Source organism: Thamnophis sirtalis, unplaced genomic scaffold, assembly GCF_051295495.1.
Source record: "Thamnophis sirtalis isolate CommonGarterSnake01/CBP01778 unplaced genomic scaffold, rThaSir2_p1.2 scaffold_2, whole genome shotgun sequence".
In the NCBI taxonomy this organism is placed as follows: Eukaryota; Metazoa; Chordata; class Lepidosauria; order Squamata; family Natricidae; genus Thamnophis; species Thamnophis sirtalis.
Genome location: NW_028261382.1, coordinates 114,533,478 through 114,559,769, shown reverse-complemented (window position 1 = coordinate 114,559,769; position 26,292 = coordinate 114,533,478). Strand labels below are relative to the sequence as shown.

At 41.5% G+C, this 26,292-nt stretch overlaps 1 protein-coding gene across 1 annotated transcript in view; it reads right to left on the bottom strand.

The window, feature by feature from the left end:
* The window catches only part of SNTB1 (syntrophin beta 1), a 126,130-nt gene that overhangs the window by 46,973 nt on the left and 52,865 nt on the right, over positions 1–26,292 (bottom strand). The window contains exon 2 of the mRNA XM_087706733.1: positions 4,516–4,732. Within this exon, the coding sequence (XP_087562859.1) occupies positions 4,516–4,732 (217 nt within the window). The remainder of the gene's footprint in view (positions 1–4,515; positions 4,733–26,292) is intronic.

The window sequence follows — 26,292 nt, the reverse complement described above, 5'->3', positions numbered from 1 at the left end:
TCTGTAACCCTGATTCAAGGAAACACTTGGAGAAGTGCATTGTTTTGTAAGAGTTTTTGTTTGGTATTCTGTTATCTCCTCAGAGACTTTATGTATGTTAGTTTTGGGCTCGCAGCCAGTCTGAGCCGAGAACTGATAAAGAGAGTTCCTTTTAAGTTTGTTTGCCTGTCCTTTGTTAACGAGCGGAGAAGGGGGGACAGAACACTATACTAAGTGTGTTGCCTGCAAAGCCCTGAAAAACTCCAATAGAAGTCCATTTGCTACTTTTACTATAGAAACTGGTTCTGCTCCTACCCCACACAGTCTCTTTATGTGTAGACAATGTCCCTTAAAAAGGGCAGAAAACCATAAGCAAATATACTAGGAAGGATGCCTCCTCACCAAAGTGGCCAGACTTGATGATTTCCGATAAAAAATATAACTCCATCCATAAACAAAGCAATGTGCTTTGCTAATATCTTAATTAACTAATAGTAATTAATAACTTCATTGTTGAGGTCCAGCCCCGATTAGAATGAATGTATGTGGTGTTGTGATTTTAAACTTTTTTTTCCTCTTTTTCCCCCCTCTTTTTTGTAAGCCGCCCGGAGTCCTTCGGGATTGGGCGGCGTATGAATTTTATAAATAAATAAATAAACTTAATTAGATTTCCTGATTTTTATTAATGAATGAAAGTGTATCTGCAGTCGCTGTCTTAGTTATTCAATTTTCTTCTGGAAGTTATAGAGCTGTGATGGTGAACCTATGGCACACGTGCCACAGGTGGCATGCAGAGTCATATTTGCCGGCACGGCAGCCAGCAGCAGCCAGCAGCTTCGCTGATTTCCAGCCTTCCGGAGGGCCGGTGGAGGCCATTTTTGCCCTCTCCAGGCTTCAGGAAAGCCTCACAAGCCTGGGGAGGGTGAAAATCCCTCTCACCCACATGGGTCACATGAGCATGTGCAGGTGGGTTGATTGCTTGTGCAATCAAATACGCACCATGCGGGATAGCGCGTGTATACACCATTTTGGCACACCTTTAGAAAAAGGTTAGCGATCACTGTTATAGAAGGACAGGATGGGGCCTTGTAGGAGTAGCAGAATCTGGGGATGGAGTTAAAAGAAGGATCAGCCTAGAATCTATACATAGCCACAAGTGACATAAGTCTTACCCTCCTAGAATTCCGTGGACCAGGGGTGTCAAACTCAAGGAGTGATGGCCGGATGTGGCCCGTGGGGTGCTTAGATCTGGCCCTTAGGATTGCCCTGGAAACGGAGAAGGACAGGCCCAGGGTGCCTCTGCCAGCGAAAACGGGCTCCCGAGCTCTGTTTTGGCTGCGACGGCTTCCTGCACCCCTCTACCAATGAAAACAGAGCTTGGGAGGGTTGCTCTGCCAGTTCTGTTTTCACTGGCAGAACGCTTGGGCCACCACAGGTGCCCCGAAAAGACTGACGTTGAGTGAGCATGTCAGGGGTGAAATCCACTTCACCTTTGCTACTGGTTCAGAAGCAATGTGAGCACGTGCGCACTTCGCTCGCACGCGCCACCTCTGCACATGCGCAAAATCTTCCGCGCATGTGCATTGAGCGCGTACAAAAGTAAGCAAACGGGGGGATCTTCTGAGCCATGCAATTTAGATTATATAAATCCCGCTTCACAGCTGATCGTCGGAAAAACCAGTTCGCATTTTTTGTTACTACCGTTTCAGGCATCGTTAGGAAACTTGATACCGGTAGCATTTCACCCTTGTCCACGCCCATCCCAGCCACGCCCACCCCTCGAGGTCAAACCCAACCCTGATGCGGCCCTCAATGTTTGTTTCTGTTTCTGTTTCTGTTTATTCATACTTATAGGCCGCCCTTTTCCCTGAGGGGACTCAGGGCGGCTTACATAAAATGAAGGGAGGGGGTATACAGACAATAAACACAACAATACATAGAAATAAAATAGTAAGCAACATTCATTCATCATTCGGGTGGGGGCAATTATCTTTGTCCCCAGGCCTGACGGGCTAGCCAGGTCTTAAGGGCTGTGCGGAAGGTCTGGACGGTGGTGAGGGTACGAATCTCCATGGGGAGATCGTTCCAAAGGGTCGGAGCTACTACTGAAAAGGCTCTCCTCCGTGTAGTTGCCAGTCGGCACTGACTGGCAGATGGAACTCGGAGGAGGCCTAATCTATGTGATCTAATTGGTCGCAGGGAGGTAATTAGCAGGAGGCGGTCTCTCAAGTACGCAGACCCACTACCATGAAGGGCTTTATGAGTGACAAGTAGCACCTTGAAGCGCACCCGGAGATCAACAGGTAGCCAGCGCAGCTCGCGGAGGATAGGTGTTATGTGGGTGAACCGAGGTGCACCCACAATCACTCGCGCGGCTGATGAAATCGAGTTTGCCACTCCTGCCATGGACCCTTATTTAATTCCATGCAAACTGCTAACCATTAGCTGAGAAGATTCCTCTTTAGCAATAAATCAGTTTAATTGCACCTTCGTGTGCGGACCCGATCTTTCCCACTTGACCCAACCCTTATAATTCACTGTCATAAGACAATTCCAAGCATACCATGCAGCCCACGGATCTATCACTGAGCCCTCTTCTCTAACAGAAAAACTCTTTGGGTTTCTGCCTCTTATGCAGAAGCAGCGCCAGATGCTAAGGAAGTTTCTTTGGATTCCTTTATGCTAAATAGGGGACAAAAAAGGCCATGAATGTGAAAGAAGAAAAAAAAAAGCTTTTCCTTTTAACTACCCCATCAGCCTCTTCTAATTTCACAGGTTTTCTCCTCGCATAAGAGGCTTGCAGGTGTGTGGTGTGATGCAACTCTCTCCATACATTATAGATGAGGACCAATAAGTTTATCCTATTTTTAGAGCCTGGAAGCTCTAAAGGACTATCAAAGTCTCATTTCCCATTCATTTCCCCAGGCTGCCTTTTCTCACTTCCCAGGTAAGCAAACGCCCAGAGATTGGTGGCTCAAATAAGAATAAGGAATTCAGTTCCCCCAGTGCAGCTTCTTGCTTTTTAGGATTGGCCATAAAGGCACAAATAGAAGAGTGCAATCAAGGCAATCAAGTTCCAGACTGGCCTTCCTTGATTTAAGCTCTCGGATATTCCATATTTAGCATGGCCAACTGGTAGGGCCAAGTTGTGAATGGTGAGACTTTCATCCAAATCTCGTTGGATTTTTACTTGTCGAAACTCTGCCCTTTTTTGTCTATAAAAAAGAGATTAAGCCAGTGTTTCTCAACCTTGGCTACTTGAAGATGTCTGGACCTCAACTCCCAGAATTCCCCAGCCAGCGACTGCAGGTTTTGCAGTAGAGAGCCATATTTATTGCAGGTTTTGCTGTAGAGAGCCATGGAGATAGCCTTGAGCGAGATATTCAGATAGGGTTGTAGAAGCAACATTGCTTAAGTCCCAGAATGAAAGCAGTCTACTTAGAAGAACTTCAAAAGGACTCAATATCTCAGGGGCTGCCACAAAGAAGAGGGAGTCAAGCTATTCTCCAAAGCATCTGAGGGCAGGACAAGAAGCAATGGATGGAAACTAACCAAGAAGAAAACCAACCTAGAACTTACCTTAAGAAGCTTCTTGGATGAGAAGTGAAACGTCTTCAAAGAAAAACCAGAAAGTCTAGTTGCCCCTTAAAAAAAAAGCACCTTTGGGACAACCATGACCTGGATGACTGAGAATCTCCACAGACCTCAACCCATGAATGTCTATGAAGAAGGAACTAAGGAGAAATTTCTTGACAGTGGGAACAATTAATCAGTGGAACAGAGACCGCCTGCTGCCAATTACCTCCCAAAGACCCATTAGATCACACAGGGCTGGCCTCCTCCGGGTTCCGTCTACTAGCCAATGTCATCTGGCTACTACCCGGGGGAGGGCCTTCTCTGTGGCAGCTCCGGCCCTTTGGAATGAACTCCCCGCAGAGATTCGGACCCTCACCTCTCTCCAGGCCTTCCGAAAAGCCGTTAAAACCTGGCTGTGTCGGCAGGCCTGGGGTTGATGAGTTCCCTTCCCCGCTCGATCTGTGTGGCTGTTGGTCGTTTTTATATGCCTGTATTTGTAGTTTTTTGTGTTTTCCTTTCCCCCCTTGGGTTTGTGCGCCGCCCTGAGTCCCGCTGGGAATAGGGCGGCATATAAATAAAATGAAACCTAAACCTAAACCTTGTCTTTAGAAGTTGTGGGTGCTCCATCAGTGGAATTTTTAATGAAAAGATTGAACAGCCACTTCTCTGAAATTTTACGCAGTTTCCTGCCTGAGCACAAGGTTGGACTAGAAGATCTTTATGGTCCCTTCTAATTCAGCAAATTGTCCTCCTTTCTGGACATCAACAAAGTAAGATGCACTCCTTTTATTCTCCTCTGCTGAATATGGGAAATGTGCAAAGAGAGAAAAAGAAGGGAAAGAAAAGACAGCCGCTGTCTACTTCTCTTATGGACTGAAACTGCTCTTGATCCACAATAATAACGAAGAATGATTATTATGGGAAGGGGGTGTTCTTCTCCCCCCACCCAGGTTTCCTTACCTGTTTTCTGGATCTAACATAGCCATGTTCCGCGTCACGTAGCACATTTTGAGTGGGATGGTCCTTTTGTCTCGGTAGATATTGAGAGACAGCGGCAACAGGGGATCGATGGTTGGGTTGCCCAAACGGGGGGACTCGGGAGGAGGAGTTTCCCATCCAATTTCCGAAATAGGAGAACCTTTCTTCACATAAGGGGTGGCTTCTCGCATGTATTTCACTGAAAGGAAGAAAACAAATGAGAACGTAGGTATAGAAGAAGTGCCGAGGCAGAGCTGAGGGTGGAATGAAATGTGTCATTAGCTTAGAGTCCTTACATTTTCACCAGCAGTCCAAGTTCAACTGCTCCTGAATCCCATTGACTCTTATCTGGTACCAATTTAAGGCTGAACTTTAGATAGAATTGATTCTTGTGTATGCGCTTGAATACATCTCCTAAGCTGCAATACGACAGATGGTCCTGATTCTTTGCACCTGACATTAGGGGAACACGTGGTCGAATGTTGCAATGGTCATAAAACCAGTTAGTCATGTGACCTATCCAATTTTATGGATATTTTTATTTTGCAGCAGTCATTAAATGAACCCATTATTCACTATGGTGAAGTTTTCCCCCAAAAAACAGGAATGCTTTTTGCTGCAAACGGATGCAATCAGATGACTGCAGGATACTGCAAAGGGCCATAAATGTGACTCTGTTGCCAAGCAACCCAAAGGCGGTCACCCCATTAGAACTCCATTTTGAAAGAACTGTTGAGAATTCTGGGAGTTGAAGTCCGTATATCTGGAGATCACCTAAGCCAGTGATGGCTAAACTTTTCGGCATCAAGCGCCAAAAAGGTCACACGGAAATGTCGTACGTGCGCACGCTCGTCACAGCCACACTCCGGAAAAGCTGAACTTCCGGGTTCTAGTGTGCATGTGTGCCCGGCAATCAGCTGACTGGTGTGCATGCGCAGGCCAGTTTTTGGCACTACCAACGTGTGAAGGGACCGCATTCCGGAAAAGCCCAACTTCCAGGTTCTGGAGCGCATGCGCGCCCAGCAATCAGCTGGCTGGTATGCATGTGCACTCCAGTTTTTGTCACTGCTGTGAGTGCAAAGGACAGCTGATCATCACTCACGCATGCACGCCAGAAACCCAGAAAACAAACAGGCAAGGCTGCACATGCCGGTTGACATGGCTTCACATGCCACTGTGGGTATGCTTGCCATAGTTTCGCCACACAGACCTAAGCCAATTCAGAAAAGCCTCCCAGTATAAAATACTAATAAATCTCTATTGGTACAAAAATGTGACTGGTTTAAGACTTATGTAGAAGTGGAGATGTTTTATTATATTTTTATTTATTCCAATTATGCTTTTTTCTCTGATACACCAAAACATCTTATTAAGGGATAACCTTTAATTTTATTCATGCAACTACAATCTCACAATCTTCCCTGATATATAGTTAAGTCAGCCAGGTTGTTAAAATAGTGTTTTTAATTGCACTCCCACAGCATAAACCGTAGCAAACCATTGTCTCTCTTAGCCTTCCCAATATAGTATCTATCAAATGAGCAGGATTAGAAGGTCTATCACAAAGAATTGAGGTCCCGAATCATTGAAGTCAACAAGTCAGAAAACGCCTGACATAGTCTTTACTCAATGTTAACTAGACGAGTGTGTTAGTGATAACACAAATGAATTGATAGAAGTGTCTGGTAACAACTGTCCACAAGTTGATCCCAACCTCTTTTCCAGGTTGAGGTTCTTAATTGTCGTCACACACTATTGAATAACTCTGGTCTCTTTTTATCTCCAACAAATTTGAAATTGAGGTCAGGTAATTAAGATTCCAACATTTGTTTCTCGTTCCTCCAAAAATCCACTTCACCCCTCCGCTCTGAAAACGACTGGCAAACGAGGAATTGTCTTCTGAGTGAATTAATCTGCTGTCATATGCTAACAGCTTCATTATTTTCCTGTTAGCTGGGCCGACAGCCAGCCAGTGCCGTGTTCTAAAGAGCACTTCATACGCACCCATTTTCACCAAAAGCTTCAACAATTCCACAATTAAGCCTTTGTTATATATTCAGGGATGACATTTCGAAAGGGGGAGAGAGAGAGAGAAAGACAAAGGAGAAAAACACACTTCTTGCAAGTCAGACGGACAAATGCGATCAAATCTATCTATCTTCTTCTTGTTTTTTTTCTAATTAGGTTCTCGAACATCTTGTGACTCATTCAGGTTAGCCGTAACAACAACACCAGAAAGAAAAAGAAAAAGAAAAGGAAAGAAAAGAAAGAAAAAAGACTTCAAACTGGAAGGGTTTCACTTTGATTCTGTAGAGGAACAAAAAAAATGGGAAGTATCAGCTTATGGAACGACGAAGGTAAAAGGCAAGAAATGTTGAAAGAAAGAAGAAAAGAAACTTGATCAAAGGCAGCGTATTAAGAGACTTTCTGGCTTTGCAAGATACCCCATTTCATCACCCGCCCTTTAGGAAGTGACTGATATTAAAATGCACACAAGCACACACAAAGACTCAACTATGACTCTAGTAGTGAAAGTTTGGTTTAATTTTTTTTTTTAAAAAAAATACCACATCATTTATCATGACCACAGAATTTTCACATCGTCCTCAACTTACATTCATTGCAAAGTTGCAACAGCATTTTTTTTTTAAAGTCACACATGCAGCATTCCCATGGCCATGTGATCAAAATTCATGCTATTGGCAACTGGCATGTATTTATGACAGTGGAAGTGTCCAATATGATCACCATCTGTAACCTTCCCAGCTGGCTTCTAACAAGTAAAATCAATGGAGGAAGCCAGATTTGCTTAATGAACACATGGTTCACTAAACAACTGAACTGATTCGCTTAATAACTATGGCAAAAAAAATCATAAAATGGGGCAAAACTTACTTCACAACTGTCTTGTTGAGCAACAGAAATGTTGGTCTCAACTGTGGTTGTGAGTTGAGGACTACCTGTATTCCTCCAGAGCCGTGGTGGCGCAGTGGTTAGAGTGCTGTACTGCAGGCCATTTCTGCTGACTATCTGCTGCTTGCAGTTTGGTAGTTCAAATCTCACCAGACTCAAGATTGACTCAGCCTTCCATCCTCCCAAGGTGGGTAAAATGAAGATCCAGATTGTTGGGGGGAAATAGGCTGACTCTGTAAACCGCTTAGAGAGGGCTGTAAGGCATTATAAAGCGGTATATAAGTCTAAGTGCTGTTGCTATTGCTATTATTGGGAAACAGCTTCTAACAATTACACATACACACCGGCACACAAAGGAAGAGGGAGGGACAATAATGGTTTCCAGTTATTACAGTTTAAACTGCATCCAGGTGTCTTTGTTTTGTTAAAAGGACGTTATGAGAAACCAGAGAATTGGAGGATGTCTGCATAGAGAAGAAAATGTACACCTTTGAATACAAAATCACTTATTTGGAATGAGACACACCCCAGAGTAAGGACCAGATTCCCCACTTGGGTGCTATCCCAGTTGAGACTGGAACTCTTGTAGTTCCCATCTTGGAGTAATTGTGTAAGTAGCAAAGTAATAAAAGAAATAATCATCATGCGTAGTAATTGCAGAGCACGTGATGTATTTTGGGGTTATTTTCATAACTGAATTCATGCCAGGCCCTTAAGGTGGCATATTGTATTTAGATTCTTCTTCCCATTTTATCTACATAATAATCTTGAAGTAGGGCATGGCCCTTTTATGACTGGTGAACATCCAACTCCCAGAATTCCTGAGCCAGTTGGCTCAGGAAATCTGGGAGTTGAAGTCCACAAGTCAAAAAATGGCCCATAGTTCCCCATCTCTGTTGTAGGGTATCATCAGGTTTGAGACAGAGATTCTCCCAAGTCGTTTAATCAACATCGACTGCAAAAATTTCACCCCTAAATTTGATGAAAACCAAAATAAGTACTACAGCAGCAACAACAACCCCCCCCCCCTCCCACACACACATATACATGCAGAGAGAAACACACACTGGCAAACTGCATTTCGGCAACAACATTTGAGAACTGATTTTAAAGCTGGAGGTTGGAGAATGCAAAGGAGTTACAGGTTGCCCAACCTTTTTCTAAAAAAAAAATTCTCCATTAACATACCACCTCTATTCTTCATTTCCTCTCATACAATGCTTATACTCATTTGTTGTTCAAAAATGGAATGTGCCATATATAAATATTTGATTAATAGCCACCAGCTCTATATTACTGATTCATCATTTGGCGGTAATTGAGTTTTGAGCTGGCAGGAACAGGAATTATTGTTGCCAGATACTCATCAGGAGGAGGAAAGAAGAGGAAACAAATGGAAATTTTAGAATTTCTGTTTTTACGGCATCCTGGAATAGTAAGAGAACATAAGGCAGAGAACATGTGGAGGGGGGGGAGAGAGAGAATGAAGAGAGAGAAAGAATTAAGAGAGAGAATGAAGAGAGAGAGAGAGAATGAAGAGAGAGAATAAACAGAATGAAGAGAGAGAGAATGAAGGGAAAGAATAGAGAAAATGAAGAGATAGAGGGAATGAAGAGAATGAAGAGAGAGAACGAAGAGAGTGAGCGAATGAAGAGAGAGAGAGGGAATGAAGAGAGAGAATGAAGAGAGGGAATGAAGAGAGAATGAAAAGAGAATGAAGAGAGGAGGAATGAAGAGAAAGAATGAAGAGAGAGCAAGAGAATGAAGAGAGAATGAAGAGAGAATAAAGAGAGAATGAAAAGAGGGAATGAAAATAGAGAGAAGAAGAGAGAATGAAGAGGAGAAAGAGAATGAAGAGAGAATGAAGAGAAAGAGAATGAAGAGAGGGAATGAAGCTAGAGAGAAAGAAGAGAGAATGAAGACAGAATGGAGAGAAAATGAAGAGAGAGAATGAAGAGGGAGAGGGAGACTCTGACTTTCAGAATTCAGTTCTGTGGAGCCTGATCCCTGAGCTGGTCTAACCTCAAAGGGCTGATAGAACTATAATCTCCAAATCACAGAAGTAATAGTTCCACTTATATTCTGCACTTATTTGTCTCCTTGAGTCTTTGTCCAGTCCAGGATACTTCATTTTGGTACCCCTTTGTTACAAAATAAGACCTTTGGTCCTATCCTCTATGCCTTTTGCAACAAGGTGGAAAGAACCATACATTTTATGAGAGAGACGGTAGGAACTCAGGATCTTTGCCAAAAGAAGACTGAGGGCGATATAATAGCACGCTTCAAAATCAGAAACAATGCCCTACAGAAGATCGAGACCTTTTTCCTTACTGTTCTAAACGTGTTAAGGCACAAAGCAAGGGACTTAATTACAAGAAGGCAGGTTCTGACTGTGTCTCAGAAAACAACTTCCTAACAATAACAGCAGTGCAGCAGTGGAACCAATTAACCAAAGGTGATGGGATCTCTCGGATGTGTTGAAATGGTGTCTAGACAGCCAACTATCAGGGAGGCATTAATTAGGGTTCCTGCAAGGAGATGACCTTGAAGGTCTAAACTCCCTCTTCAAATGTGCTGAATCTATAGTCAGAACGGCCCACTGGCTCACAGTGAAGCCCAGCTTTCTGCTTTCCCTAAGGGAAAAATTGCCTGATAATTCTTAGGCAGATGTTAATTCTTTTTAGGAACAGAATGTAAATATTGCACTAAAATTCCTTCTTATTACTGGACTCCAGCCATAGTTGATCTTTCAGTTCTAGCTCTTGGTGTACCATTTGTCTGAAATGGTAGGGTTTCCGGCCTGAGCAGGAGGTTGGACTAGAAGACCTCCAAGGTCCCTTCCAACTATTCTATTCTATTCTCTCCTATTCCATCCCATCCCATCCCATCCCCATTCCATCAGTAGTATTCAACATACACTCACAGCTGAGTCCCAAATCTCTGTTAAGAGAGGTTAAGTCAGTTGCACTGCATTTTTTAAAAAAGTTTTTATTTTATTTTAATTGAACAAAAACACACAAAAAAAGAATCATCCTTCATTACATCTTGTAGAAAGCGTGTTGATTGGTTACATGTAACTTTCGTGCATTTCTTCCACAGTCATTACTTATAGTTCATATTAGATTATACACTTTAAATAAAAAATCTTTGTATATCTTACTATCAATGTACCACAATTCTCATTTGACTACAATTATTTGAACATGCTTTTACCTCAAATCATTCATACTTAAAGACACAACCACATAATGGCATTCATTAGGTATTTCAAAAAATCCTCCAATAACATTACACCTTTATAGCATCTTTTAAGTAAAAGTCAATAAATAAAGTTTCTAAATCTTCCCCCCCCCTTTCCCCCCAACTCACTGTTTAGAATTTATATCCAAGTTACTTTTGCCAATACTATAGCATGTATATATTGTTAAGCAATATCTATTGACATTTCCTTGTTGTTACTATAATTGGCTAAAATCATTTACTATTTATGTCCCATCTCCTCTCGTCAGACCCACTCCCCCCCAAAAAACCTTACACCTTTATAACAAGATCTAAATAAAAAATTGTTAATAAAATTTATAGGTCTTTTCCCAAGTCACAATTTGCAATTTATATCCAAATTTCTTTTACTAGATTGCCAGTACATGTATATATCATTAAGTTGTATCCATTATCATTTCATTATTGTTATTATAGTTAATTAATTGTTAGCGAATCAACATTTGATAACAATCTAAAACAATCTGAGTTACTAAATTCCTACTTATTAATCACCAAAATCAACTATTTTTTTATTATCAACTTTCATTGTCAACCTGTATCTTTCCAGTAACAAAATAGTCTTATCTCTCTTGTCAATTGAGGTGTCAGTCTTCTTTTTATCTCCTTTATAAGGTTTTTATAGACTTCTCTCCGTACTTTGTTGCTTGAAGGATCTCTCAGGTAAACTTGTTGCCCACCAGCTGCTACTAAACTTAGCTTGTCTTTGGTTGTCAATCTTGCTTCTGAAAAAATTTCTCTTCTTAAGTCCATCATCATTACTATTTTTTCTTCTGTGTCCTGGAATCTGGGGTAGAGCTCCAATTCATCTAATTCCCTTTTCCATATTCCCTTCTTTTCACTTTCACCCACATTTGCTCCATTAATAAATTCATCTATTGTCTTATCTTTATCTTCTATATCTTCATTCTCCCCTTTAATTTTTAGGGCTCCCACCCCATCATCTTTTGCTGTGAGGAAGACTAGTCTTTCCAACTTCTTCTCAATTCTCCCGTATCCTTCCATAGATTTTGAATTACAGTCAAGATATTTTGCAATTTTAAGGTTTCTTCATCTGAATATTGATTCATGTTTCCAAAACAGAAGAAAAAAAGAAAAAAAAAAACTAATAGCACTCTAGCCTTCCAAACCTCTTTTATTTTTTATTTTAGATTGACTTGAACACAAGTTCTTTTATGCTCTTCAAAGGAGAAGGGTTCTGTTCCCCCCCCTTTTCTTTCCCCTGCCAAAATAGTTCTCAAAGGCACCTGTGAAAACAATTCATGCCCTTGGCTCTTTATCAGTTTCTGTAAACAAGTTGCAAACCATTCAGCTACAAAGTCAGTGAAGTGAAAGAAGGAAAGAAAAGAGATACATTGTTTCAAAAACCCCAGCCTCTGACCTCCGAGTGGCAGTGTGCTACTTTTCACTTTCTAATATTTATCTCTGGCTTATAGAAAAAAAGGTTCTTTAGATTTCTTTTAGTGAAATTTAATAACAAGTAATAGGAAGAATTGTTAAAATAAGAAGGAAGGTTTTAATACAGGAGTCAAAAAATAAAGCAACAAAAAGCAGAAGGAAAAAAATTAATCTGTTCACTTTAAGAGGAGAAATGAGAAATGTTGCGAGCACTTCAATCCACAAAGAATAGTTACAAAGAAAAAAAAGCTTTCCACAGCAATTTCACCACTCAATTCTTTTGCTTAAGGATCTAATTTGGCTTTAAAGAAAAATTTCTTTGGGCAGTCTTTCACAAAATAGAAAAAAATACCTCACCAGATGGACTCACTTTCTCTTTTCACTTCCTTCCTTCCAGAGCATCCCGATTTCATCAGCCTAGGGACTGCCTTTTTACCGCCGCTTGAAGCGCTTCTCTTGAGTCCCTTTGTGATGTCCCTGAGACCAGCAAGGCTTCGGCTTCCTGATCACCATCTCTACGGGTCGGTTTAGGTCTCAATGGACCATCCAGCGGCAAAAGTGTCAACAGTGGTCTCGGAGTATCGAGACCGCACATTGTGACATTGCGACGTGGCTCCTCCTTCTGGTTGCACTGCATTTTATGACCTTTTTGCCACAGTTGTTAAGCAAATCACATCAATTGTTAAGTGAATCATGTGGTTGATAAGTGAACCTGGCATCACCTATTCACACTTTGCTTGTTGGAACCTGGTATGGAGATTATGGGAAACAAATAAATGGGGAACACATCATGACCTCAGGAAAGTGCATGTCATAAATACAAGAGCCCAAATTTTGATCATGTGACCATGAGGATGGTCGTAAGCATGAAAACTGGTCATAAAGTCTCTTTTCTCAATGCTGTTCTAACTTTGAATAGTCACTAAAGGAATGGTAGTCAAGAACTTTGTTGTTGTTGTTAGTTGCGAAGTCATGTCCGACCTATTGCGACCCCATGGACAACGTTCCTCCAGGCCTTCCTGTCCTCTACCATCCTCTGGAGTCCATTTAAGATCACGCCTACTGCTTTGGTGACTCCATCCAGCCACCTCATTCTCTGCTGTCTGCTTCTTCTTTTGCCCTCAATCTTTCCCAGCATTAGGCTCTTCTCCAGTGAGTTGGTCCTTCTCATTAGGTGGCCAAAGTATTTGAGTTTCATCTTTAGGATCTGGCCTTCTAAAGACCAGTCAGGGTTGATCTCCATTAGGACTGACCGGTTTGATCACCTTGCAGTCCAAGGGACTCACAGGAATCTTCTCCAGCACCATAGTTCAAAGGCCTCAATTCTTTGGCACTCAGCCTTTCTTATGGTCCAACTTTCACAGCCATACATTTCAACTGGGAGAACCATATCCTTGACTAGACGCACTTTTGTTGGCAGGGTGATATCTCTGCTTTTTAGTATGCTGTCTAGATTTGCCATAGCTTTCTTCCCCAAGTCAAGAACTACCTGTAGATAAATTTATCTGTAGCTAAAAGGGGGAAAAAATGAGTAACTACAGAGGCACCTCCCTTCCCATATCAAGGGAACAATTTGGCATTCTCTCATGTTCTGCCAACCAATGCTTATCTCATTAGCCTTGGTGTATGCCAGAAATTCTTAAATGTGGTCTAGATAAATCATTAGGTGTGCACAGTAATACCTAACACACTTCATTAAGTGCTTTCTGAAACACTCTCGGTTGTCTTTTTGATTAAGAAAGTATTTTAAAATGTTTCTAAATGCCTGCAGAATATGTTTTGCAGATAATTAAAAAACATTTTAGCTGATTGATAAATGAATTGAATGAGACAAGTTGTATTTTCCTTCCAATTCTCCTCTCAATTCTCATAAAACCCAGGACATCATTATATAATTGCATTTGCCCAGTGAGGTTGGTTCATATGTCATTGTTTTTGACCTCGCCATGCCTTATTAGTGATGCTGCTAATTTGAACCCAACAGGCTGGCTATCTTAAAGGCCAAAGGTGAATGTGCAGGACACAAATTTACTCCTCCAACTTTATTGCTTCTTTTAAGTATTTGTCTTGCTCTGATTGGGGGAATGACCAGTCTGGTTTCTGCATAAGCTTGGGAGACAATATACAACCAAGTCTTTAAATTACGATTGGTTGCTTAGCAACCGTTCAGAGTTACAATCGTTCCCCCCCCCCAAAAGGGCTTACAACCCAAATCTGAAATTTCCGATGGTGACCTCCCATTCAGAGAGCCGAGGTGGCGCAGTGGTTAGAATGCAGTACTGCAGGCCACTTCAGCTGACTGTTATCTGCAGTTCGGCGATTCAAATCTCACCGGCTCAAGGTTGACTCAGCCTTCCATCCTTCCGAGGTGGGTAAAATGAGGACCCAGACTGTGGAGGCGATATGCTGACTCTGTAAACCGCTTAGAGAGGGCTGAAAGCCCTATGAAGCGGTATATAAGTCTAACTGCTATTGTTATATTCCATGGTCATGTGATCACATTTTGGGCCCCAACAACATTTTATGGCCATTGTGACAGTTTTGCTGGCGCTTCCAGTTCCAAATATGGGACTAAGAAATTCCAGATAGCCTATGCTTAAGATTAGGAATAAGTTAAACTGCTTAAAGTTTGGGTAACAGCAAGAAGCTGAGTTCAACGTAGAGATCTTATTGACTTTCTTTCCTTTTTTTAAAATCTCCTTTGTTTTAATATATTTTAGACTGTGTTTGTTAAAAAGCTACACCGTGTACGGGCTCTGGGAAGTCGGGGGGGGGGAAGGGAGGTGGGGTCAGGGGGGGGAGGGGGGAAATATAGTGTGTGCTAGATTTTAAAGTAATATGATTGCACTTGTATAATGTTGCTCTTTAATTCTAGTGTAAAAATAGGACAAGCTGAATATATTGATAGATAGTAGAAATACACCGAAGGGAGGAGTAGAGGGAAAGAAGAAAGAGGGGTAGAGAGGGTGGGAGAGAGGATTGGAGGGAGGGTGAGATGGAAGGGAGAGAGTGTATTGGGAGAGAGGAGTGATAGAGGGGGAGGGGAAGTAGGGTAGAGGGGAATGTTGGAGGGAAGAACGAAAGTTGGAGGGGGGGCGAAAGAAAGAGTGTATGGTGGGTCAAAGTGGCATATTGGGTTTGTATTTTGGAGGGTATTGTTGACAAGAGGGAGGGCTGTGTTTATTGTTCAATGTTATATGCCCCGGTTATGTACAGTATATATGTGACTGTATGAAATGAAATGAAAATAAAACACATTTACACAGTTTTTGGCAAAACCACACCACAGCGAACAATCGCTTCACTTAATGACTGCAGTGTTCTCTTTACAACCATCCCATTCGCTTAATGATTGCCACATTTTTTTAACAGCCACTTCAAAAAGGGTAATAACTTTACAACTTACAACTCCAATGGCCAGGCTTCATTAGGGTCGTAACTTGAGGACTACCTATAATGATTTGAAGCCTGGTAAACAACTATGTTATAAGTACTAGCATATTTGCAAACTGATCTTTAACCTACTGTGTTTCCCCGAAAATAAGACAGGGTCTTATTTTCTTTTGGCCCCCGAAATAAGCACTTGGTGTTATTTTTTTTTGGGGGGGGGGGTCTTATTATTTTTGAGGTGCAGGAGGCAAAGGGCGTGGTCACCTCATGGCTGATGCTGTGTTGCAATGTTTTCAAGAAGGGCTTATTTTCAGGGGAGGGCTTATTTTAGTGCATGCTCTCAAAAGCCTGATTGGGCTTATTACTTGGTCTTATTTTCAGATAAACAGGGTAAGAGGAAAAGATAGAAGGATTAATATCATATATTGGGCTGTTAAGCTATTTTCAAGCCCTAGTTTGTTGAACAAATCACAATTTGGCCATATTCACACATTGCACCAAGCTATAAACTATGGATTTACAAACCACAGTGGTGATATTCACGCAATGCACTGAACCAAAATTGTGTTATGGCTTAGCTTATACAGAATGTGTAAGTCTGCCACAGGCATCCTGCTGGTCTGTATGAAATAGGATAACTATTAAGACAAAAACGCCCACTGGGTTTTTTCTAAAGGTATGAGATTTTTCTAAGTTCCGGGTAAATAAAAAGGGTGTTAGAATAAAGCAATGATATACCCGGCTGCCACCAGTTAGCTGATCTTTAGAATGGGCAATACTGAAACCTTAGCTTTCAGCAAATATCACCAGGAGATAAACAATTTAAAATGTATAATGTCACTGGCTCTAAGGTTTCAAATTTCATTTGCTTGCATGTACAACACACACACACACACACACCCTTGTGTTCTTTCAATGTTTTTTTAAGGCATGAGTCTTGAGGAAAGAAGACATGATCATCCCTTTAAAGACAAGAAGGTGAGCTGCTGTTCGCTTTTGCTCAGGAAGGGCATTTACGAGTTGCATTAGTGTTTCCACTTTATAATGCCTTGGTGAAGGCCACACTTGGAATACTGCATCCAGTTTTGGTCACCACAATGTAAAAAAAGTCGTTGAGACTCTAAAAAAGGTGCAGGGAAGAGCAACAAAGAAGATTAGGGGACTGGAAGCTAAAACATGTGAAGAACAATTGCAGGAACTGCGTAGGTCTAGTGAGTCTAAAGAAAAGAAAGACTAGGGGAGACATGATAGCAGTGTCCCAATATCTCAAGGGTTGCCACAAAGAATAGGCAGTCAAGCTATTATCCAAATTATCTGAGGGTAGGACAAGTAGCAATAGATGGAAACTGATCAAGGAGAGAAGAAACCTAGAACTAAGGAGAAATTTCCTGACAGTTAGAACAATTAATCAGTGGAACAACTTGCCTCCAGAAGTTGTGAATGGTCCAATGTGTGGGAAGTTTTTAAGAAGATGTTGGATAAACCTATGTCTGAAGTGGTGTAGGGTTTTCTGCCTAAGCAGGGGGTTGTATTAGAAGACGCCCAAGGTCCCTTCCAACTCTGTTATTCTATTCTATTCTATTCTATTCTAATTCTAATCCTATCCTATTCCCAACCTAGGCCTTTTCCAGATGTGTAGTTTCCCATTTCCAGAGTTCCCTGGCCAGCTTGGGAATTTGTCCACAAGTGTTAGAGACACACGGCTTGCAAATCATCTCCACACAATATGTCTGTGGTCAAAGCTGCTATCTGAAGGTAGAGGACCCTCTGCTCTTGACTGCTTGCAAAACAAAACATATTGTGACTGGGTTCTTTCCTGGAGCCACCTCATGCATATTTATCTGCATCCCACCTTGAAGGAGCAGGGATGAAACACATAGATGTCCAAAACTCTTTAAGAGAGTCATGTCTTTTCCCATGTGTCTCCCTGAGCAGTTGACACATAATCTGGGGAAAAGATCTAGCTGCTTTAAAGAGCTGCAAACAGATGCTACCTATCTGAAGTCCACGTAGTCCTTGAAGTATGATCACAATTGGGACGGAACTTCTGTCACTAAGCAAGGCAGTTGTTACATGAGTTGTTTCCAATTTCACACCCTTTTGTCCTGTGATTGTTAAGCGAATTTAGCGCCCCACCATTGATTTTATTTGTTGGAAGCCAGCTGGAAAAATCATAAATGTGGCGCAGTGGTTAGAGTGCAGTACTGCAGGCTACTTCTGCTTCCTGAGGACTGCCTGGAATTTGGCAGTTCAAATCTCACTAGGCTCAAGGTTGACTCATCCTTCTATCCTTTCAAGGTGGGTAAAATGAGGACCCCAAATTTGGGGGGCAATATGCTGATTCTGTAAACCGCTTAAGAGAGGGCTGTAAAGCACAGTAAAGCGGTATATAATTCTAAGTGCTATTGCTATCTTGTCAACCCAGGATGTTGCAACCCTGGTAAATACATGCTGGTTGCCAAGCACACAAATTTTAAACATATGTCCAGAGGGATGTTGCAACGTTTGTAAATATGAGGATTGGTCGTAAGTCACTTTTTTCAGCAACATCATAACTTTCAACAGTCATTAAATAAATATTTGTAAATTAAGGACTACCCATATCCTATCGTGAATAATACAATTCTGTTTTGGGTAAATTACTTAATCATAGTAAACCACTAATCAGTGTTTCTTAACACACCTCTCCAGCCATTTGAGGAGAAAGTGAGAAGCCACACACATGGGCATAATTAAATATATCCACCATCTCACCATTTTAAGGTATGAGCAAACAGGCTCCTACAAATCCTACCTTGGAAATGAACTACCATATTTTTCGCACCCTTTTCCTTCAAAAAAGAGGCTGAAAATCTGGGTGCGCCTATACACTGAATACAGCATTTTTTGCCTCCCGAAAACCACGCCCCCTTCACCAAAATCGCTGTGCATAGCTTTTAGGAGGCTTTCGGAGAGCTCCTGGGGGCTGGTGAAGGTAGAAATAAGTGAAAAACAGGCCATTTTTTGCTCAATTTTGCCCTCTCCCCAGGAGTACTCTATAAGCCCCCTAAAGGCTATGCATGCAATTTTTTGACAAAAATGGGCCATTTTTTGTTTGTTTTGGAGGGCCCCACCCCCCAGGAGTACTCTGCAAGCTCCCTAAAGGCTATTCATGCCTTTTTTCAGGGGAAAAAACAGGGCAGTTTTTGCAAAAAATGGGCCATTTTGGGGAGGTTTGCAGAGTGTAAAACCTTTTTTTTATTTGCCTCTTCAAAACCTTGTTGCGTCTTATACTCCCAAAAATACGGTAATAGCTAACACAAAGTGTAGGTATAGCTGTATCATTTTAGTAACTTTTCACATACAGTCTATAATTATCTGGGCGTATTTAAGCCAAGATTTTTTAAAATTTATTATTATTTTTTACTTCAAGCTAAGGATAATTGCACACAAATTTCCTCCAGTCATCATTTTACTTCTCCTTTTTCAAAATACGTGGCTGCAGTACTGTAATTGAATGTGATCCTGCTGTGTTCAAAAATATTTATGCTTTGGAGTTATTCACCAGGGGAAAATAGGAGCTAGGCAATGTTCTTACAAGCTCTCTGAACGACCTTAAGTGGGATTACAAAACACTTAATTGCAGGCCTCTTTGGAATAGCTCCCTGCCTATTATCATTCTTGCATATTAGTGGTTAAGAGTTATTTACTTATAAAAATGCCACTGCCACCTTTTCAAAATTTGCTCAGGGAACACCAAGTAACAAACATTACAATTAATGCTAAAGTCCTGGCAACTCCCAATCACTTCAGGAAGGGCTTCTTTCTTAAATTATTGTTCCAAGTAAACAGAATCAAAGGAGGAACGAACCGTTGGTAGACACCGTGTCCTCATCACAAACACTTTTAGGTATAATCCAAGACTAGAACTGAATGAATGAAATTTTAATTGCTCATAAAGTTTGTTGAATCGTTTGCACGTACAAAAACTGTGTTTCCCCGAAAATAAGGGTATTATTTTCTTTTGGCCCACAAAATAAGTGCTTGGCCTTATTTTGGGGGAGGTCTTATTTTTGAGGTGCAGGAGGTGGAGAGCGTGATCACCTCATGGCTGCTGTTATGTTGCAATATTTTAGGAAAGTGCTTATTTTGAGGGGAGCGCTTATTTTAGCTCATGCGCTCAAAAGCCCGATTGGGCTTATTATCCAGGGAGGTCTTATTTTCAGGGAAACAGGGTATGCAGAAGGGGGGGGGGAAAAACTCCCATGGTAGGATAAACAAACGAAAAGGCTTAGCATTTCAAGGAAGGTTCTGAATTTTGATCTATACATGCCGAAGAATGAATCAGCAAAAGGATTTTGCCATTTCAGAGGGCAGTGGAGGTTACCGTTTTTAAAAGTCAGACTAAGGAACATGAAAAAAACAACAACACAAATCAAATTATGATTTACTTGATTTATTTAGCATAGTTCCGGTCTCCCAAGCGAAACATTCAAATTCAATACAAATTATCTGATTTTTATTTTATCTCATCTTTATTACTTTATAGGTAACTAGCCGATAACCCGGCATTTATAGGGGGAAACTGTCCGGACCAAATAGAATTTCTAATATTGCTTTTTCCCCCTTACCAGAGGGAGCTCCCTTGTGGAGGACTGTGAAACCGTTACCATGGTAACTCCACTGCGCTGTACAGTAGAAGCCAGTAGGGCAGCACAGTACAACAGGTTGTATCTTAGTTAAACACAGCCCCGAGGGGTGTTCAGGGTGTCTTACCCCCACAGCATTTTTTCCAGAGTAAGCTATCTGTGTACCAAGTTTGGTTGAAGTTGCTCAAGGCATTCCAGAATTATGCTGGAACACACACACACACGTTTTTATAAATATAGATTAAAGGCGGTGACCATATCTTAATACTCCTTCCATCTCCTATTTTGCTCAACAACAACTTTGTGAGGTGGACTGGGCTGAGAGAGAGTGACTGGCTCAAAGTCACCCAAGCTGTCTTTAATGCCTAAGGGCAGGACTAGAACTCAAAGGGCTCCTGGTTTCTAGGTCAGGATCTTAACCACTATACCAAACTGGAAATCAGTCCGTCCATCCAATTAACAAAACAGTAATGGCATTTCTGAGGTAGTTTAGTCATTACTGCCACTTCAATTCACAGCACCTTCTCCTACAGCAGGGCTGTCAAATTCGCGGTCCATAGGCCGGATGCGTCATGCGCTGGCCACACCCACGCCCGGTTTAGCGAAGGGGGGAAAAAGTTGTGATATGTCACGTGACGACGTGAGTTTGACACCCCTGTCCTACAGGATATACAATAGATCCAGCCTATGTCCTAAATGAAAGGAAGCAAGAGCCACGAAATTCAAATTCAGAGGTTTACTCATGTTGAAGACACATCAACTGAATGCTTTCGGGTGTAAAAGCACTGATGATGTCACCTAGTTTGGGTAATGAAATGTCTGCAAGAAAAACCCAAGCTCAGAGAGCACTAAAAAAAACCATATTTTAACCCTGAGCTAAAAATAGTGCCATATACGGGGATTTTCTCCCTAATTTCAATTCCCGGGTAAGCTGGGCACAAAAAAGTATGATTTTGAATTGTTCAAAGTCCTCCAAGTTTCTGAAGTTCATGTCAATAGCTTGAATACTACACCGATGCTGGTGTAGGATGCCGAGTTGTGAACCCTTCATAAGCATTTGCATCAGTGCCACCTCTTTTTAATGATTCCCCAACTAAATCTGTGTAGATGAGAATGGTTTTTTCCTGATATATCTGTCCTCATTCATAACACTAGTTTTAGTGATGGGATTCAAAAAATTGAATTTACTACCAGTTCTGTGGGCGTGGCTTGGTGGTCCTGGCAGGGGAAAGATCCTGCAAAATCCCCATTCCCTCGCCACTCCTGGGGGAAGGATACCATAAAAACCTCCATTCCCTTCCCACCCCGCTAATCTATTTTCCAGGCAACAGAAGAAGACCCAGCTGGTCAGCTGGGACTCGAGAGGCAGCGAATAGATGGGGCGGAGCCATCTAGAGGTGACTCTGCCCCCACTGGTAGCGGTTAAAATTTCCGCTATCGGTTCTCCAGAACCGGTCAAAACTGGCTGAATACTACCTCTGACTAGTTCATTAAAAAAGTTGGGTTGATATTGGTTAAAGCCATGGCTGGTTGAGGAATTCTGGGAGCTGAAGTCCACACAGCTTCAAATTGCCAAGATTGAGAAACACTGATTTGTGGTTCATTGGGCTGAGCAAACCCAGCTTTTTGTGGCTTAGATAAGAAGCTATAATTCATAGCTTTCTATGAAACCAAAGTCTGTTTTTTGTTAATTTTTCCAGTTGTTGTAATAAATCTTTGCATTTTGTGTTGCCACACCCTTCAGAGACTTTTGTATTCACATTCTCATCAGCTTAGAATAAAATAGTTGTGTTTTTTAAACAGCAGTTTTAAAAATCTTGCTGTTATTCAGGATATAAAAAATGCATTGTTCTATCCAAAACAGCTGACACCCAACTGAAGTTTTATTTATATAATATAACAGAAATATTTCTGGTATACTGTCCTATGTGGGAGGAAAACTTTGGAAAATAAAATCTTAACTCTAAACTTTTCTATGGGTGGGAAAAGAATTTTGAGAATGTGTGGGTAAAAGAACAACTATACGACATGAAAAGTGTTACTTCTTGGCAATACTGGTCAAAAAGTCCATTTGGTCTAATTGAATCTTTCTTAACTTCAGCGACTTTGAAATGTGTGGGCTTCGACTCCCAGAATTCCTCAGCCAGCATGCTGACTTGAGAATTCTGGGAGTTGAAGTCCATGCATCTTCAAATTTCTGAGGTTGAGAAACACTGAAAATCAAGTATTTCCCACCATCTACATTTATCCCTTATTTCTGCCAAAGATCTTGCCTGATCACATTTAATTCTCCCTGTTCAACTACAAATGGCACTCTGCCAAAAAAAGACAATTGATATGTTTAATCTGTTCACAATGTATTTTTGCTCATTTATTTCAAAATTACAGCAGTTTCTAATATGTTGAAGGCTTTATTTCTAGAGCAAAATGTTTTTTGCTTCCATAAGAATGTTTAGTGGCATTTCATACGCTGCCTTGCACAGATTTTTCCAGGCAGTTAAAAACAGGCATAAAAACGTCAAATTTAACTTTTACTCCTGTGAATTAAAATAGCATAGAGGCCTTTTTAATTACAAACCAATCCATTGAAATACACAAGGTTTCTCTGGAACTTACATGTCATTAAATCCCTTCTCTTTTCCTTGATAGCATATCAATAGCACTTAGACTTATATATACCGCTTCACAGTGCTTTTACAGTCCTTTCTAAGCCCTTTACGGAGTCAGCCTATTTCCCCCAACAATCTGGGTCCTCATTTAACCCATCTCGGAAGGATGGAAGGCTGAGTCAACTATGAGTGAGCCTGGCGAAATTCGAACTGCCAAATTGCAGGCAGCCAGCAGGCAGCAGAAGTAGCCTGCAGTACCGCATTCTAACCACTGTGCTACCGTGGCTCATGGTTCATACCCAATCATAAATGTTTTTGGGAACATTCTGCCTTTCAATTTTACTATACATTTAGTCCACAACTTACGAACACAACTGAGCCCAAAATTTCTGTTGCTAAGTGAGACATTTGTAAAAGGAGTATTGCCCCATTTTATGACAGTTGTTCAGTGAATCTGGCTTCCCCACTGACTTTGATTGTCCGAAGACTACAAAAGGTGATCACAAGACCCTGGGACACTACAACTGTCATAAATATGAGTCAATTGCTAAGTGGCACTGAGCCGAGGTGGCACAGTGGTTAGAGTGCAGTACTGCAGCCACTTCAGCTGACTGTTAGCTGCAGTTTGGCGGTTCAAATCTCACCGGCTCAAGGTTGACTCAGCCTTCCATCCTTCCGAGGTGGGTAAGGACCCAGACTGTGGGGGCAATATGCTGACTCTGTAAACCGCTTAGAGAGGGCTGAAAGCCCTATGAAGCGGTATATAAGTTTAACTGCTATTGCTATTGCTAAGTGCCTGAATTTTGATCATGTGACCACGGCGATGCTGCAATGGTCAAAAGTGTGAAAAACCATCATAAGTCACTTCTTTCAAATGGTCATTAAACGAACTGTTGTAAGTCAAGGATTAGGCATTGGGTATTGCTTAGGTATTGTGATGATCATTTGCACCCTGTAACCTGGCAGTTTCTTGGGAAACTTTCTTTTTTTTTAACAGGACTTCAATGTGCAATGCTTGTGTTGTTTTTCTCAATTTCTCTTTCAGGGTTTTCGGTATTGGTCATCCTCTCATTATTTTCTCCCCTGCTGTTTTCTGTTTCATATTTCATGTTTCTGTTCGGAGAAGCTTTAAAAACATTTGTAGAAATAAGTAAAAAACGCCACAGTGTTGAAGCTTGGGAGAAGTCTGTTCGCATCCCATTTGCAAGGAGGAAAAAAAAAAAAACCACATACAAGTTTGTCAGGAGTGTTTTTAAGGCCATGACCTGTTGAGGAAGCAAAAGACTTTTTTTTTAACCTATTATTCAGGAGAAAGTTAATCTTTATGACCCTATCTAAATCAGAAAAGCAAACAAGAGGCTTTATCAGCAAGTCTTCCCATTCGTCTCTTCCTACACAGGAAGTCACTTTTTGTTCAAGTTGAAGTCTGCCTCTTTTGAGTCATTCAGAAAGGGAGCGTTCAGGCTTACAGAAAGATTTCATTTTCACTTTTTCTTCTGCCAGCTACAATTTCATTTACAGCAGGGTTTTTCAACTTGGCAATTTTAAGATGAGTATACTTCGACTCAGAATTCCAAGGTCAGATATATTTGAAGTTGCCCAGTTTGAAAAACACCGATTCAACTTATATATCCTGCTGATCAGTGCTGGGATTCAAATAATTTAAGAACCAGTTCTCTGCCCTAATGATTTATTCCAACAACCAGTTCACCAAACTGCTCAGAAAGTTAACAACCGGGGCTCCCGAAGTGGTGCGAACTGCCTGAATCCCACCACTGCTACTGATAAAAGCAGAGGTGTAAAAAAAAAAACAAGTTTCTAGTCCTTATGACAGTGATGGCTAACCTTTTTGTCATTGCATGCCGAAAGCGTGCGCCCACATGTGCACCCATAATGCAATGCGTGCTCACCCCCCTGCACGCCCCCATGCCCGTGCAACCCCCTGCATGTGCGCGCAACCTAACAGTGAAAAAAATTGCCCAGTGGAATGGTTTGCTTTCAGAAGTTGCCGGTGCTCCATCACTGGAGGCTTTTAAGAAGAGACTGGACAGCCTCTTGTCTGGAATGGTATAGGGTCTCCTGCTTGATAGCAATAGCAATAGCAGCTAGACTTATATACCGCTTCATAGGGCTTTCAGCCCACTCTAAGCGGTTTACAGAATCAGCATATCGCCCCCACAGTCTGGGTCCTCATTTCACCCACCTCGGAAGGATGGAAGGCTGAGTCGACCTTGAGCCGGTGAGATTTGAACCGCTGAACTGCAGATCACAGTCAGCTAAAGTGGCCTGCAGTACTGCACCCTAACCACTGCGCCACCTCGGCTCTTTTTATGACTATTATTCTGTTATGGCTGCTGAAATACTTGAAATCCCATTCTGCCCGTCTTGCTACAGAGAATTCCTATGGCAATCATACTTGGAAAAGAATCCCTTTGCGTTTTAGGCAGCTTTTGCCTGATTTTGGGGGGATCAGGGCCTACTTAGGCCACCATTTCCGATTTGCAATCCAGACGCATCCAGGAAACAGCTAATTAATGTGAAAAGCAGAGTATTCGTCCTCTTTCACTGTAGCAATTGCATGCTCTGAGGGTTTGGGCTGCCTATGATTCATGACTGGAGATCAATCATATAAATGCTTCCATTTTAATTAAGCGCAAATGCAAATTCAATCAAACCCAATACAGTTTCTGTCCTACCCCCTTCCCTCCCACTGTGTTTTAGATTGGGTCCCCTGGCATTGACACAGGAAGTGTTGCCCTGGGCTTAAGAAAGTTGTGCACCCCTGGTGTAGTGTGACATCCGAGTCCAGGCACTGTAATGGTGCTTGTGAGATTAAACACTTTTCTTAGAACACCTGTACTATTTAATCAGAACAGCAAGGGGCAGAAGGGGGGGGGGGACAGCACAATCATAATTAAGCAAGCATTGTTCCTGTAACATAGAGGTAAATAATTGGGGAGAAATCAAAATCACTTTTCTTTCTTTCTCCAAATCCAGAGGCCAAAATTAAGTGGATTCAGCACACTGGCACAATTGTATCTGAAGTATTTTGTTGATGTATTGATCTTTGCACCAGTCCTCCCATTATCAATTTTCAACTGAAGCAATGACTCACAGAAAATGCCTCCTAATGTAGAAAGAGCTGCTGTCCTGAACACAGAAAAAGGAGTGGGTAAAGAAGAAATGAGACCAAGATGATTCCCTGGGTCCAAAAATTGTCTGATTGCACATAGAAATCCTTTTGATTTTTAAAAGGAAGGATATATTTAAAGTTGCATTGTCTGCACATTCTTAAAAGCTGATCTAGAACTTTTAAGGATCCTGGTAAACAGTAAAACTGTTCAAGAGACACTGAACTTTCCGGAAGAGAGGTATTGTAATACTGAACTCACCAACCTGAACCAAGGAAAGAGAGGCAATCTTATCTTTGCCAGCAATTGAGTATTTTATAAAGCAGCCTGCCTCAGCTTTTTCCACATAGATAAAACTAGTCATCTTAGTGAACCGTATGGGGTATTAAACAGGTTACAAGAACAGGTCTC